Genomic DNA, 16356 nt, shown 5'->3' with positions numbered 1-16356 from the left:
CGATGTTTACACGTAAATATAGTTTATAATACGTTTAGTCCAAGTATGATGTGCGAGTAACACGTCTTTACAACAGCTCAGACAAGCCAAACTACAGCATATCAAATGAACACAGAACAATGACACAAGCTAGTACTTTTCCACACCAACAGATACTATTTCGCCAAGACACAGGTGTCTTGCCTTGTCTAGCGAGTGGTCTTCAAACCGGTTTCGAAAGTTATTCCTCTTTTTATCAAACGCTCTATCAATGAAGTCTTGGCGAATGCTGCTCCCGGGGGGAATACCCCGCCTCTAGAAGGATGAAAAAAAAAAAGACGAAACAATTAAAAACTAAAACATAACAAGGAGGAAAATAATTGAGTTACTTGGCAGGCAGTTTATCTGTTTCGAGGAGAAGTACGAGAGCCGCTTGAACCATGAAGATTGGTGTGGCAACGTAACCTGGCTCCGGCCCAGATACCCGAACTACCAACTCTTTTTCTGGCTCTTTATTGTACGTATCGGATGGCTCTGCTAGTTTCTCATCCCAACCTTTGCCGGCTAATGTCAGAACGAACGATGTTTCAGCCATCTCTTCTTTGGTTGGGCCATCGTGAGTAAACGTGCCAAAGGAGAATACCTTTGGATACTATAAAAAAAATGCATAGTCTTATTTAATGTATGTCCTTAGCGAGACGACCCTCAACATGTGGTCAATTTACCTTTTCTAGCAAACTACGACCGAATTTGAAGCTCGCCAGCAGACCAAACGTAGCACCCATTAGGGCCATGAGTATAGCACCTATTAACGACGAACACTGAATATACGCTGCCATCTGTACTGGGCGTTTACTCTCCTTGGCGTAGAAATATCGCTGGGAACGCATTACGACTGAACGATCAGAACCCGGGAAAGGTAGACACCATGATCTGACTAATGAGTTATGATGAAGTATTGCCCTTTATTTTGTTATTCCCAAAAAAAAATAATTCTGTAATTTAGTTCCATCGAATCTTTCGTTAATAATAAATCATACCTTGATTTAAGTTTAGGTTTAAGTTCAGGCAGTCTCTCGGGGAAAAGCTTTTTCCGTAAAGGCTTCAATTCATTTGCGTAAGCAAACCCGTAGATGGCGCTTTGCCAAGTCGCATAGTGCCCGTGAGCTCTCTAAAAGCATTTCGAAACGAGTCAACTTCCTGGCAAAAGGTAAGAAAGGTAAATACCTTTTTTGACTTTATGTTCAGAAATGTTTCTATAGAGTTAACTTGGCCACCAAACTTTTCTTCTAGTAAACAGGTACCCATATCTGCAGGAATACTGTCAAATCCACAAGCTCCAACTATGTAACATTTGTTTTCATAGGCAGCAGTGTTGTATTCCAGTTGCATCCTCTCAAGAAACTGCATTAACAAAAATCACAACAGGAACTCAAACTAAATGTACAAATAGAAACTAACAAGAGTACTTGAGGTTCTCCACTGATGTCAATATGATTTGTCCCATTTTCCACACAGGCTTTCACTACAGCTTCTCCATAAAACCTAATTACAAGGTAGACATGAATAACAAATCTATAGAACATTAGTTTGACATCATTCAACAAACCGGTATGGTCCAACACAGTTCAGAACAATTTCTCCTTTCTTGGCCATCTCACAAAGAGAATTTGAATCACAAACATCTGCCATAATAATACCAACATCCTTGAGAGAGCTGCCTGAGTAACACAAGTTATTATCTACTTGAATGTGAATACAAAAAGTATAAATGAGAGATACCAGTTGTTTTTCCAACATTTTGTAGTAGTGTACTCAATTTTTCCGCATTACGTCCAGCAATGGCCCAATTGATGTTTTCTTCTTTGGCAATCCGAGCTACTTCTTCAACAACATATTGCCCTGTGAATCCAGTAGCGCCAAAAATTACAAGACCGTATTCTCTCATACTATCACTCAGGACGATAGTGTCTCGACTTATGTTTGACGTTAACTAATAAGAAAATAACTTTTAGACTGTAATAATATCAATAACCGAGCAAAGAAAGTACCTTCGCCGTTTAACGACAGCAGGAAAAAACAGCTTGTTAAATCAATTACAACTGAGATCCCTCTATGAGATGTTGACTGTAAATTTCTATTGATAGAGCGGAAACACGAAATACTGGGAAAGTAAATAGAACCTGTTACGTGGATTCCACCAAGGCTCTAGTGTCAAGATTGCTTTTATCTTGTAGATACCCGATGGCGTTGGTGTGGCGATTATGCTGTACCGTATGCAACATGGTCTCCGCGAGTTGATTCGACCGTTCGGGTTGTAAGCGGCACTCGATTCTCGCAATTTGATTGGCTCTCCCACTGTGACTGCAGTACACACCACCACTGAAACCAAGCTACATCTCAGCTGTTGAAGTGTCGTCTGCGTCAAATCGTCTGCTAGTGTCAAATTTCAAAATAGATCCAAGATTATTCACAAAATTAAAAAAAAAAAAAGGAAAACTGAGCGGCAGTGTGCGTGGAAGAAAGGAAAAAGGAAGACATTTCAGGGAGAAAGAAATTACAGAAAAGGTATAAAAGATCTTAACAGGCTAGTGCTGGGTTCGCAGCAATAACATTTGATTTTTTATCTATCCTTTTAAAATAGTTCTTAATCCACAAAGGAAAAACATGCTGGAGCATCATATCAACTTCCTAAGTTTGATTGCTCAGTAGTAGAAGACAGTGTTAGCCTATCTCAATCTAACAATGAGGTACTATCCTGATCTGTCTGATAGCTGGAGTCGAACAGAAGATCAGTCCCTTAGAGCTTTCAGTAGGTAAATAAATTCATGAATTATTGATAAATTTTAACTAAACAATTATATTTCTGTAGGAACATGTCTGTTAAAAGAATTAAATAACATTTATGAAGAAGACTTAATTGCTGGGCAACGTCTGCAATCCCAGATAGTGGTGGAACACAGATCGAAACTGTTACAGGTAATTTGAATCAGGCATATTTTTATTAACAGAAGTCATCTTAAATTTATTTTTTACATTTACAGTTTCGTGTAAATAAGGATACAAACAATATAGGTATCATGAAAGGCAACAGCTAAGGAAATGAAAGTGATGATGTTTCATGTAGTAACCATTAATTATTTAATAATTGAATGTAAAAGAATATGAAAAATAAACCGAATGAAAATAATTTCTGTTTTTTTTATTGTAATATCGACACGGTACACCACAAGACTAACATATAATAGTAAAACTGTTTTGGTATTTTTATTACATCCATAACCATTTAAAATTAAAAAAACCCGCCTAAAAATAATGGCTTCTGTCGTCTCTAATATGATTGGCCGTTAATAATTTAGAATTTGTCCAACTGATTTGACACATTTTATTGTTTAATACACACTAAAACATTCCAGGTATTACAAGGAATCTAAATATTATACTTAATATACATAATATTCATCCCAAATACCCGAACGAAAGGCCCAAAGTTTACAATTTTCCGTAGTTTTCCCCTCCCCCTATAAACCATCGAAAAAAAATTTTATTAACGGGCAAACTATGGGTCAAAAATGAATAATTTTTATTGCAATGAATAGCCCTTAATAAGGGCTTTCGATTTCTCTAAAATTTAAAGTAGAATTTTCCAAAACAAAAAAATTGAGAACGAAAGCATTTTGTTTTGTTTTACCGTATGGATCCACTATATCTTTGGATCGCAAAAACTCTGAAAAAGATATATGAATTTTTTTTTGTTATTGAAATCCTGCTTTAAATTTTAGAGAAATCGAAAGCCCTTATTAAGGGCTATTCATTGCAATAAAAATTATTCATTTTAGACCTTTTTACAGCTATGGCCATCTAGCGGCCAGATTCCTATTTAATTTTCTCATTCATTCCTTCAGACATGGATTGGATTTGGTTACTTGAACAATGGATTTGCAAATGCAGTACAGCTGACTTATGTTTCACATGGTCAGTTGGAGATTTCCCAGGCAAAATTTCTAGTAACTCAGCATTTGGTACCATCTTTACTAGAATTTTATACAGTATCCTGCATGTCTCATTAATTAAGATTTAAATCCTTTTATAGATTGTCACATCAGTGAGCAAGGTTCAGTTTAGGGATTGAGAGCCCTCAGCGACTATAACACCTAGCCCATATTCAAATTGTAGCACTTGATTGCTGCCACTGATTCTTCAAAATGCCTATCTTGTATGGAATGCTTGATAGCCAAATGGTACTCCGACGTCACATAAATATCAATTGTTTACTTTATTTACATTTATTAAAAATTTTTGAAGGAATGATTTAAACAAATGCCAAAGGTGAGACATGCTGGAAAAGCTTGATATGAATGTGTAGACGTAGTTTTGGAATTCAGAGGTGCAGGCGGCTGTTGGGTAAAACTTCATTTAAATTTTGTTTCAATTCAGTATGTTTTAGTTACTATTTGTGTGATTATGCAAAGGATTGCGCCATCCAGGCAATGTGGATATTCTGCCATGTACATGATAAACCAAGGATTCTTCTTCAACATGCAAGATGTTACTCCCTGGTAATGCTTTTCTGCTGAGTTTGTTTAGTTTTCTAATTTTAATCGTCAATGTTGTATTAGTAAACTACTGTTGGCAGAATAGCTGATACATTGGGAAAACGGTTATGGCAAGTGTGATGAATAAATCACCATAGGTCAGTTGTCTTGCCTTCACAATTGCATCGAAGATGAATCATGGAGTCAAAAACATTAAAAGGTGGTACTATTTTAAATTTTTAAATTGTTTTAATTGGTGTATCGCAAAGTGCTGATACATGTGTAGAAGATGCTGGAATTCATGTCATCCTGGAGAGGACTAAAAAAACGAGCTTTATCCACGAAGCAGCTCATTAATCATGTCCCAAACGATTGTCTGCGTCAGCCAGCAATCTTTCAATGGCTAACAAGCATTTAATAGTTTTGAAAATCGCGGTTTGCACTCCCTAAGGCGACATGCCTTATTCCCACCTGCCAAAAGATTTGAATGCAACCATTTTCTATTCTGAACCGTCGCCTACGAAATTCTTTTCCCATAAAATGAGGTGATATGAGGTTATAATGGAAATTGTCGTCAAGACTGCCGAGACCATGTACCTTCTTTACCTTCACGTTTAGTGATCAAAACAACCACTATGTAACCTTTCTTTTTTTTTTTTTTAAGGTGCATGGAACGTCCAATCGGAAAGCCCATGTAAGGTCTCTGTGGCCAACACGAAAGGTTCTCCCAAAACTTTCGTATTCAAGTTTTGGCTATGGTGATCATTTGCAACTGCATAGCCTTTTAGAACCTCCTGCCAGGAATCTACAGGAATATGGCAGATGATGAATTTATGTACCATGTAAGCGATATCAATAAGAACGTCTCATGCTTATCTATGTTTTATTTTCTTAATTTAGATTAATAGCAATAGTGAACCTGCGAAGGTTTCTGGTTGGGATGTGATAACGAAAAGTTATAATAATTTGAAGTACGGAATTGAATTTCCCTCCATCAGTCGCCTGTGTATTCCCGCGTATTACGGTATTAATTATTTAAAAATTGAAGTGCATATCTGGGCTCCCTTCCTTTCCGTAGCCCCGTTTCCCCTTGACTCGTAATAAGCCCGTAGGGGGTCATGCCCCTACTGTACGGTATATATAAAAACAACATATACCGAGGTTTGGAGGGCTCTGGCCGGAAAGGGGACGTGGGGTGCCGCTTAGTCCGATGATGTGTTCACGGAGGGCGATGTGGCTACCCACAAATCCGAACTAAAGGTTAATCGCTCCTGTAAAAATGTTCCAAATCTTCAGCTCTTCTTCCGGCTTCTCTTAGCCAATCACCGGTAATCTCCCCGGTGGGTCAACAAGGCAGTGTCTCCCCTGCCTGGGTTGACGGCAACTTTTGAAAGGGCTATTGTGCCTTTTTAAAGTTGCAAAAATAATTGTAATGTGCAGAGAATTGTCAATAATTTTTTTTTTATAAAATATTTTTGCAAAATTTGTTTTTTTTCATTGTCTGTGTTCACACATTACATTTATCAACTTTTTTTTTTATTCAGCTAGCGCAATTCAATTTTATTGTTTTTGCCACCGTTGTATCGTTTATCTGTAAGTATTCAATTATTATTTATTACACTTTTTGAATTCATGAACTTAGACAAGGAACAACGTGTAATACCTTGATATTTTCTGAAGTAATTTTTTATTTGTATATTGTTTTACTGGCATGGGAATCGATCCTCAGACATTCAGCGTGCAACGCCGATGCTCTAACATTGAGCCACGAGATATATATAAAATTTTTATTATCGCATATCATATGTTATCGTCTAGGATGTTTATGCAGTCTTTCACAACTATATGTTTATCTTTGTATTGCTTTTATAATGTCCATAGCTCTGTGGTAGAGCATTCAGCTGCGATAACTGTTACCCTGGGTTCAAACCTTACTAGATGTGTTAAAATGAAGTAGAATAAAGGTAGAAGAGTATGTTGCAGAATTGCATTTCAGTTTTATTCTAAGTGTAAATGCAAGTCCACAAGTGACTAGAAAAAAGCCAACTTGTCATCATATGATTCATGGCTCACTGGTAGAGCATCGGCGCGGTACGCCGAACATCCAGGGTTCGATCCCTGGATAATAATTGAATGCTTACAGATAAACGATAAACCAATGGAAACAATGCTTACCATCACAGGTCACAAAAATAAATAAAGCAAAACAAAAAAAAAAAAGTTGATAAATGTAATGTGTGAACACAGCTAACACAGACAATGAAAGAAACAAATTTTGCAAAAAATATTTTATAAAAAAATTTTATTGACAATTCTCTGCACATTACAATTATTTTTGCAACTTTAAAAAGGCACAATAGCCCTTTCAAAAGTTGCCGTCAACCCAGGCAGGGGGAGACACTGCCTTGTTGACCCACCGGGGAGATTACCCGGTGATTGGCTAAGAGAAGCCGGAAGAAGAGCTGAAGATTTGGAACATTTTTACAGGAGCGATTAACCTTTAGTTCGGATTTGTGGGTAGCCACATCGCCCTCCGTGAACACATCATCGGACTAAGCGGCACCCCACGTCCCCTTTCCGGCCAGAGCCCTCCAAACCTCGGTATATGTTATTTTTATATATACCGTACAGTAGGGGCATGACCCCCTACGGGCTTATTACGAGTCAAGGGGAAACGGGGCTTCAGAAAAGAAGGGAGCCCAGATATGCACTTCAATTTTTTTAATATCAAATACCGTCTGGGGAATCCGAATTAAGTATAGAAATGTCATGTCATCCATCCAATCAATACAATTTATTCAGTGTCTTGCCCCAACCAAGAATTTTTTCAGATGCAATGTTACTATTAACCTATATTGAGAAAAGAAAAACAACACCGTTAAACATATCAACTGTTGATCATGTAACTTACATGACTCAGATTCAACTTCTGGTGGAAGCTTGGGGAAGGACATACAAATTGCAGATTAACATCATTGTATAAGGCTCTTGAATGATAAACTAGCACCTGTACAATGTTGCATTGTTGATAGTTGTGTTCCCAGTACATGAAAATCCTTTCCTTTTGGATAAAATTTTTTTTGGTAGATTAGACCTGGTTGGCAAAAAGGAGGAGAAATGCTTCGTCATAAATTCAAAATTATTTGAAGAAAAATCCTTTCATACCTAAAGAGTCCATGTATGATGTTCATCTCTGCAATGGCAGCAAAATTAAAACATCTTTAGGGCCATTTAAGTACCCAGTTTCCCCAACACTCTGAACGTAAAGGACAAGTTGTTCTTTAGACAGAGAAGCAGAATTATTTGAGGTTTCTAGCTGTGACAGAACTATAAAGGATTGCTGTTGTACTGGATTCATTAACACAAGATGGTACTTCTCATTAGACAATTTGCATACTCTATTACTTTACCTCATACCTTAATGGTAATGCACTCTCAGTGTTTTTTCATCTGTAGGCTGACTCTTCCATCCTGTAACACTTCCAGACTTGATTTGATCCCCCATTAAATACTGTGAATGCAAAATAATAGCATTAAAAATACTTTTTCAATAGACATAAAACCGAAAAGTACCTAATCCATGTTTCATGTTGAACTTGTGCCATATCTTGGTTTCCATACCACACCCATTTTTGGCCCAAATACGGTCCCACAATTGTTCACTTCCTTCACTGCATGGGCTGATTACTAACGATTCTTTTTGTGCAGCACTAACAGAATTTAAATTTAACACACTGTCAGGTGGTAGACTGAATAACTAAACAATAAATAATTGTTTGTTAAAATTCTATACTTATTTTGAATTCTTATTTGAAAAGTTTAGGTACCTGACTGTGTTCGCCTAATGCCAATTCATCCTCATGTTCAGTCAGGTTTGAGTTTGGAAAAACCTCCTTCACTGTTTGGAAACTGTTCCGTTCCAATTTGTTCTTTTCCCCTAGCTGAGCTTGTAGACTCAAACTTTGAGCTACAAAACACAAATCAATAAAAGCAAATAAATAGAATCATTATGTATTAGGCCTTACCATCCTTAGCTTTGCTGTTATCTAATATTTTGTGCTGTTGCAATAATTGAGCCTGCAGGTCCATAATTTGATCTAATAAACAATAATTAATAATTCAAAACAAATAGAATAATGTTTATACTTATCATCCTTTTGTTGTATTATCTTATCCATTTTTCAATTGTTCCTCCAGCCACGCGTTATCCTCCATCCACGCTACTGAACTAACTGCGAATGGCATCCAATGGACTGAAATTGCCTACGCCAGTAATAATGAGTCTGAGCGGTAGATGGCTACGTGTCGGAAAAAAAGAAAAAAGTGCGATTTTTTATTTTTTTTTTTTTTATGTAAAACGGATTGCCATATAAAACGGATTGCCATATATGCAATCCGTTTTACCCAAAATAAAAATAAAAAATATGGGCCTTTTTTTTCTGTTTTACTGCTATCGCCATCTAACGGTCACGTTTCTAATTAATTCTCTACATACACTGACCGATAAAAATTTTAAGCCCGACTAAATAAGCCCGACTTTCTGTTTTTTACGGTTAATTTAAAAACTAGAGGCCTGATATAAAAATATGCCCCATTTTTGTGATCAGCGATCAATTTCAAATCGGAATAGTGTATTTTTCTTGAAATCTAGGATTTGAAGAAAATTGGAAAAGTGAGAAGGCCTTCTTACTTATTCAATTTTGGCAAAATTTTAGATTTCGCTTTAAATACATGGTTTCGATGCAGAATTGAACAAGCATCACGAATATGAGAGTTGTTTTCTCGTGGGACTCATAGTTTTTGAATAAAACGTAAAAAACGGGGAAGTTGGGTCTAAAAAAATAAGCCCGACTTTATCTTTAAATGACGATTATTTCAAAAACGGCTTACATGAGATAAAAACAAATGGCTTTTTCTGAATCAGCGTTAAAATTGGGTTATACGGTGGGATTTTCTTCGCAATCCGAGAGATTTCGATTTTTTCCGATTTTGACAAAAGTAAAAAAGATATATGCTTGCTTTTTTTTAAATAAAAAAAATTGTATTGACATTACTCTGCACACGTAAATGATTTTGCAACTTTCGAAAGGGAAAACAACCCTTTCAAAAGTTGCCGCCAACCAAGGCAGGGGGAGACACTGCCTTGGTTGACCCACCGGGGAGATTACCCGGTGCTTGGCTAAGAGAAGCCGGAAGAAGAGCCGAAGAAATGGAACATTTTTACAGGAGCGATTAACCTTTAATTCGGATTTGTGGGTAGCCACAGAGCCCTCCATGAACACTTCATCGGACTAAGCGGACCCCCACGTCCCCTTTCCGGCCAGAGCCCTCCAAACCTCGGTGTATGTTTTTTTTATATATACCGTACAGTAGGGGCATGACCCCCTACGGGCTTATTATGAGTCAAGGGGAAACGGGGCTACGGAAAGGAAGGGAGCCCAGATATGCACTTGAATTTTTTAAATATTAAATACCGGTTTTAAATGAGAACGTGAATAAAGTATGGAAATTCCATGTAGTGTATCCAATCATAATACTTTATTCAGTACCTTGCCCCAAACAAGGAACCTTTTCAGATTAAAATTTATTATTATTCTACAAAAAGACAATAAAACTCCATTAAGCATAAAAATTCTTGATTTCATATATATATTTCGTACCTTATATGATTCGTGAGTTGATTGCTTAGCATATTCTTCTGAGAGAAGCTTCGGAAGAGATACTGCAAATCATAACAGACTTGATATATACACGCACAATATACGATACGTCCCATCGGAGCTTGCATCGTTGGTAGATATGTTCACAGAATGAACTAAATCCTTTCCTATTGAATAGGAAAGAGTTACATAGATAATACATAATTATATAAAAGCTTCATTTTTACTTACAAGTAAATTTTAAGAAGACATTGGTCCTTGAAATGTTAGTGAATAAGAACTTAATCCTTTAATGTAACACCGGCAACATCAACCCTGAATCTCATTCAAAAACTAAAATTCCAATTAGACAACCAAATAGCAAACTAAGAACAAATAAGGATAATATTGGCTGTGTCAAATGTACGTGAAAGTGTTATGTTTAAAGTAAACTTGCAGACAAGCTGCCATTTGTAATTAGGCAATCATTTCACTCATCATCAAGTCAATATAAATTTAATAAGAAACACACCCCTACCTCAACTTGGAATGTGATTGACGAATCATGAAAATTGACACCTTTGCTGCCAACCTTTCTTAAATCTGGGATGGCTGGCCGCAATGAGAATCCTTTTCAAATTCACTACAACCATTCAGCTATGAAAAGAAAGAAAATGTGTCGTAATAAAACATTTTGCTGATTAATTTTACGTTAAGCTCACATAAGAGTGTTTTACTAGAGAAATACTGGCATGGGCAACCAAAGCAGTATCTGGTCATTTTACAGTAGAGCAATGTGGTTGAGCACGTTAATTCTTGAAACCTGAACAGATTAAAACAATTTGTTTGTTTAAGGTTGAAGTATAGATTAAATTTAACATGGAACTGTCAATTCATGGTTTACTTGGCATTGCAAGAGAGCACTTTGGCATTTCATTTACAAGTCTTCCATCTTTTTTCCTAGTGAAACATAAAATGAAGTATTTCCCATTGAACACTCTTACAGAAATTGAATGTAGCCTTTTAAAAATTTATTAAACTGATGATGTTACGAATCTGAATAAAATAACGGAGCTCCCATCACTATCACTTAAGATATCCAAACAATATGCTTCAAAATGTTTTAACCTCTGTTGCACACCAACCTTTAAGTTCCTTGTCTTACACTGTTTGGTACATACCAAAAGGAATAGTGAAAGCTAATTGACGGTAAAATGCGAATCCGACAATTAGTTATTTAATGAAGGAAACGTAACAAAATAAGAAAGTTCGGACTGCTGTGTGCCAAAACCCAGGAGAAGGAGTTTAGATCTACATTGTTGCCAGTTTACTCTTTCCCCTTCTTCTGCGGCATGGGAAACCCAAATCCAAACAGGAATTCGCCACTCGCGTAAACTTGTGTGGTCATTGATGAGTTATTGACTTTTTCAATCATTGCCTGAAAATCAATAAAAAAAAATTCAAAAACACTTTTATGAGTTCTTGAAGAGGGATGAACGTTACGAAATGTATGACATACAAGAATTTGATGTTGCGATTCTTCAGCTGTCATCGAATTTAATTTACATTTCATGAACGAGTATCTAGGTTAATAAAATAATGAAACCTGATAATAAAAGAGATATTCGATTCAATATGTAGGATTTTTTCGAATTATTTTAATGTGTTGAAGTATCAAACAACAAAATTACACCGAATATTTGACAGAATGCTAGCGCGCCAGTACCGTCAAGCCTATCCATAACTATTAACTGCTGCTGTCTGTGTGTGTGTGCTAGCTGCCGTCGTCCTAACTAGCTGCTACCATTACGAATTTATGTAGTTACCAAGACGACGTAGATGGCTAAGGGAGAAAAAAGAAAAAAAAATGCGATATTTTTTTTTGTTTTGTTTTGGTAAAACGGATTGCCATACATTTTATCCTTCCTCTTCGTATTTCCACAGTTTACACGCACTGCGCTTATTGTTGCCGTAAGATGTCAGAAACCAAATGTTTATGTTCGATGTTTTGTAGGAGTAATGAAAAATGTCGTGCGTTCAGCAAATGGATGAATTGGTAAAAGAATACCTCTTGTTCAGGGGTTTCACATCAACTGTACGTGCTCTAGATACAGAGGTGAAATCTGAAAAAGATAAGGCTTTTCGGGTAAGCTGATAGAAAGAAATCGTTGTTTTAAATTAATCTTAATTGTCAGATTAATCTTGTTTCTCGTTTTGCTTAGCCAGATAAAATAGTCGAGCAATTTGTTCACTATATTACCTTGTATGACTTGCATGGGCTTAAAGATTATTGGAATCATTTTGACCAGTCTGTGTTTGAACGACTGGACCAGAATTTCATGCCAGGTTTGATTTCCAAACTTTTCCTGCTCTTAATTTAATAACTATGGTTTTTTTTTTTGCCAAGCCATTAAGAAAATGGAGAATTCACTGTTGCGAATGTATCTAATTAATGCATGTGTCAATGGTAAACAAGAGAAAATCCATGAGTTTTTTGAAAAACTTGGTTATGAATTACAACATCAACTTGAATGGAAAGACTGGTTTGGTTGGTTATAAACAAAGCCTGTGTTTTTAGCCTTGACTAATGTCTTGTTTGGTTATAGCCTTACCTTTCATAAAAAATCCAGAAGAAAATCCCACATACATGGTTTATTTTACTCGACAATGGCAGGACACAATGCTAATTTCTTTGCATAATTTATTAGCTATTTCCTTCCAGGTAATCTAGCGCTAAGATCCACTTTATTTAAATATTTAATACATAGACATTATTATTATGTCATCACATTTTAGTGCTTACCTCAGCCAAAACTGACTACATACCATGAAGAGGCAGCGCGCGTTACTCGCCTGCAAGCTGAAAATGATCAACTGAAGTCGAAGTTGGCCAGATCAAATGTTTGCGATTCTCGTGAGTCCTGCAGTGCTAACATACTTTCATCAGATACTTTGCCTCCTGGTCTTGATCTGATAGATGAATTTTATCTCATTCCTGTGTAAGTAAGCCTTATTTCACTTACCTCTACACCTCGAACATTCGAATGTGATCATAAAAAAGGTATCTAATTGAATCTGCATCTGCTTGCAGTGACACATCGCCAGCTGACAGTCACAGTCGCTCCTTCAGGAGTTTTATACGTGGTTTTGGGACGAACAGTACAGGACTCGGTGGTTCACTTAACACATCTCCGCTTGCTGGTCGAAGGGCTTCTTCTTCCCCTATGAATCGACTCTGATCGGAAACACGGCAGTCAAGTGACAACTTAAAACTATAGCCTCGTCTTTTTTTTTGTACTGAATTTGTCGAAATTGAACGTGATGATCCTAGTTTGACCGGGAGTAAAAAAATTTTACGTTAAAACTTTTTTACGTTAAAGGAAAAGATTACCTATGGGTCAACAGATGTATTCTAGAAAATCAACAACGTCACAAAGGTACTATACAGATACAACTGTATCTCGGTGTCCGTGAAGTCGAGAAAAAGTTTAGGGATCAGATGAAAACATTTATACATTAGTTGAGGAGATATTAACCTATTCAATTAGGATGTGTGTGATGCTCCTTCGGAAAAACGATTGTCTAAAGGAGTATTGCGACGGAATTCAAAGATCTATATCAGGATTTTCACCTACTAGAACTGAACACAGTCCTAAACGTGAGATTCCAATGTGGCCATATGTCTCCAAAAAACAATTACAGAGTGAAACAGGAAGAAGAATTTACTTACTAATGTAACGTTCTCCAGAAAAAAGCCAACTTGTCATCATATGATTCATGGCTCACTGGTAGAGCATCGGCGCGGTACGCCGAACATCCAGGGTTCGATCCCTGGATAATAATTGAATGCTTACAGATAAACGATAAACCAATGGAAACAATGCTTACCATCACAGGTCACAAAAATAAATAAAGCAAAACAAAAAAAAAAAAGTTGATAAATGTAATGTGTGAACACAGCTAACACAGACAATGAAAGAAACAAATTTTGCAAAAAATATTTTATAAAAAAATTTTATTGACAATTCTCTGCACATTACAATTATTTTTGCAACTTTAAAAAGGCACAATAGCCCTTTCAAAAGTTGCCGTCAACCCAGGCAGGGGGAGACACTGCCTTGTTGACCCACCGGGGAGATTACCCGGTGATTGGCTAAGAGAAGCCGGAAGAAGAGCTGAAGATTTGGAACATTTTTACAGGAGCGATTAACCTTTAGTTCGGATTTGTGGGTAGCCACATCGCCCTCCGTGAACACATCATCGGACTAAGCGGCACCCCACGTCCCCTTTCCGGCCAGAGCCCTCCAAACCTCGGTATATGTTATTTTTATATATACCGTACAGTAGGGGCATGACCCCCTACGGGCTTATTACGAGTCAAGGGGAAACGGGGCTTCAGAAAAGAAGGGAGCCCAGATATGCACTTCAATTTTTTTAATATCAAATACCGTCTGGGGAATCCGAATTAAGTATAGAAATGTCATGTCATCCATCCAATCAATACAATTTATTCAGTGTCTTGCCCCAACCAAGAATTTTTTCAGATGCAATGTTACTATTAACCTATATTGAGAAAAGAAAAACAACACCGTTAAACATATCAACTGTTGATCATGTAACTTACATGACTCAGATTCAACTTCTGGTGGAAGCTTGGGGAAGGACATACAAATTGCAGATTAACATCATTGTATAAGGCTCTTGAATGATAAACTAGCACCTGTACAATGTTGCATTGTTGATAGTTGTGTTCCCAGTACATGAAAATCCTTTCCTTTTGGATAAAATTTTTTTTGGTAGATTAGACCTGGTTGGCAAAAAGGAGGAGAAATGCTTCGTCATAAATTCAAAATTATTTGAAGAAAAATCCTTTCATACCTAAAGAGTCCATGTATGATGTTCATCTCTGCAATGGCAGCAAAATTAAAACATCTTTAGGGCCATTTAAGTACCCAGTTTCCCCAACACTCTGAACGTAAAGGACAAGTTGTTCTTTAGACAGAGAAGCAGAATTATTTGAGGTTTCTAGCTGTGACAGAACTATAAAGGATTGCTGTTGTACTGGATTCATTAACACAAGATGGTACTTCTCATTAGACAATTTGCATACTCTATTACTTTACCTCATACCTTAATGGTAATGCACTCTCAGTGTTTTTTCATCTGTAGGCTGACTCTTCCATCCTGTAACACTTCCAGACTTGATTTGATCCCCCATTAAATACTGTGAATGCAAAATAATAGCATTAAAAATACTTTTTCAATAGACATAAAACCGAAAAGTACCTAATCCATGTTTCATGTTGAACTTGTGCCATATCTTGGTTTCCATACCACACCCATTTTTGGCCCAAATACGGTCCCACAATTGTTCACTTCCTTCACTGCATGGGCTGATTACTAACGATTCTTTTTGTGCAGCACTAACAGAATTTAAATTTAACACACTGTCAGGTGGTAGACTGAATAACTAAACAATAAATAATTGTTTGTTAAAATTCTATACTTATTTTGAATTCTTATTTGAAAAGTTTAGGTACCTGACTGTGTTCGCCTAATGCCAATTCATCCTCATGTTCAGTCAGGTTTGAGTTTGGAAAAACCTCCTTCACTGTTTGGAAACTGTTCCGTTCCAATTTGTTCTTTTCCCCTAGCTGAGCTTGTAGACTCAAACTTTGAGCTACAAAACACAAATCAATAAAAGCAAATAAATAGAATCATTATGTATTAGGCCTTACCATCCTTAGCTTTGCTGTTATCTAATATTTTGTGCTGTTGCAATAATTGAGCCTGCAGGTCCATAATTTGATCTAATAAACAATAATTAATAATTCAAAACAAATAGAATAATGTTTATACTTATCATCCTTTTGTTGTATTATCTTATCCATTTTTCAATTGTTCCTCCAGCCACGCGTTATCCTCCATCCACGCTACTGAACTAACTGCGAATGGCATCCAATGGACTGAAATTGCCTACGCCAGTAATAATGAGTCTGAGCGGTAGATGGCTACGTGTCGGAAAAAAAGAAAAAAGTGCGATTTTTTATTTTTTTTCCGCCATTTTTTTTTTTTTATGTAAAACGGATTGCCATATAAAACGGATTGCCATATATGCAATCCGTTTTACCCAAAATAAAAATAAAAAATATGGGCCTTTTTTTTCTGTTTTACTGCTATCGCCATCTAACGGTCACGTTTCT

General features: G+C 36.6%; 4 protein-coding genes and 2 long non-coding RNA genes across 7 annotated transcripts; 2 read left to right on the top strand and 4 right to left on the bottom strand.

Moving 5' to 3' along the window:
* Nucleotides 1-5: 5 nt before the first annotated feature.
* LOC130691306 (saccharopine dehydrogenase-like oxidoreductase) lies at nt 6-2207 on the bottom strand. Its single transcript, XM_057514235.2, has 9 exons — nt 2031-2207; nt 1762-1972; nt 1589-1700; nt 1449-1524; nt 1207-1383; nt 1020-1150; nt 705-942; nt 369-631; nt 6-294 (listed from the first exon to the last, which is right to left on the bottom strand). Exons 2-9 carry the CDS (start codon nt 1925-1927, stop codon nt 189-191), a joined length of 1269 nt encoding a protein of 422 aa, XP_057370218.1. The 5' UTR covers nt 1928-1972; nt 2031-2207; the 3' UTR covers nt 6-188.
* Nucleotides 2208-3900: 1693 nt separating this feature from the next.
* On the top strand, nt 3901-4530 carry LOC130691553 (uncharacterized). The gene is made up of 4 exons (XR_009001276.2): nt 3901-4001; nt 4073-4220; nt 4285-4383; nt 4452-4530. It is a non-coding gene; the product is annotated as an uncharacterized LOC130691553 (long non-coding RNA).
* Nucleotides 4531-6838: 2308 nt separating this feature from the next.
* LOC130696480 (uncharacterized) lies at nt 6839-8627 on the bottom strand. The gene is made up of 6 exons (XM_059495922.1): nt 8540-8627; nt 8342-8481; nt 8088-8271; nt 7932-8025; nt 7680-7862; nt 6839-7608 (listed from the first exon to the last, which is right to left on the bottom strand). Exons 1-4 carry the CDS (start codon nt 8601-8603, stop codon nt 7961-7963), a joined length of 453 nt encoding a protein of 150 aa, XP_059351905.1. The 5' UTR covers nt 8604-8627; the 3' UTR covers nt 6839-7608; nt 7680-7862; nt 7932-7960.
* A 1519-nt stretch (nt 8628-10146) lies between these two features.
* Nucleotides 10147-10969, bottom strand: LOC130696938 (uncharacterized). Its single transcript, XR_009002759.2, has 4 exons — nt 10876-10969; nt 10692-10810; nt 10406-10507; nt 10147-10341 (listed from the first exon to the last, which is right to left on the bottom strand). It is a non-coding gene; the product is annotated as an uncharacterized LOC130696938 (long non-coding RNA).
* Nucleotides 10970-12139: 1170 nt separating this feature from the next.
* Nucleotides 12140-13874, top strand: LOC130693635 (WD repeat-containing protein 91-like). 2 transcript variants are annotated; one of them, XM_057516826.2, is made up of 6 exons: nt 12140-12299; nt 12376-12499; nt 12561-12701; nt 12760-12875; nt 12950-13152; nt 13245-13874. In XM_057516826.2, the coding sequence occupies exons 1-6, from the start codon at nt 12180-12182 to the stop codon at nt 13390-13392; spliced, it is 852 nt and encodes a 283-aa protein (XP_057372809.1). In that variant the 5' UTR covers nt 12140-12179; the 3' UTR covers nt 13393-13874. The 2 variants fall into 2 exon arrangements, with proteins under 2 accessions (XP_057372809.1, XP_059353531.1); XM_059497548.1 differs by having other exon boundaries at nt 12950-13156; nt 13245-13428.
* Nucleotides 13875-14195: 321 nt separating this feature from the next.
* LOC130696456 (uncharacterized) lies at nt 14196-15979 on the bottom strand. Its single transcript, XM_057519533.2, has 6 exons — nt 15892-15979; nt 15694-15833; nt 15440-15623; nt 15284-15377; nt 15032-15214; nt 14196-14960 (listed from the first exon to the last, which is right to left on the bottom strand). Exons 1-4 carry the CDS (start codon nt 15953-15955, stop codon nt 15313-15315), a joined length of 453 nt encoding a protein of 150 aa, XP_057375516.2. The 5' UTR covers nt 15956-15979; the 3' UTR covers nt 14196-14960; nt 15032-15214; nt 15284-15312.
* Nucleotides 15980-16356: the final 377 nt, after the last annotated feature.

This window comes from Daphnia carinata, chromosome 1 (genome assembly GCF_022539665.2).
Source record: "Daphnia carinata strain CSIRO-1 chromosome 1, CSIRO_AGI_Dcar_HiC_V3, whole genome shotgun sequence".
Taxonomy (NCBI): domain Eukaryota; kingdom Metazoa; phylum Arthropoda; class Branchiopoda; order Diplostraca; family Daphniidae; genus Daphnia; species Daphnia carinata.
This window is presented reverse-complemented; position numbering and strand designations above follow the sequence as displayed.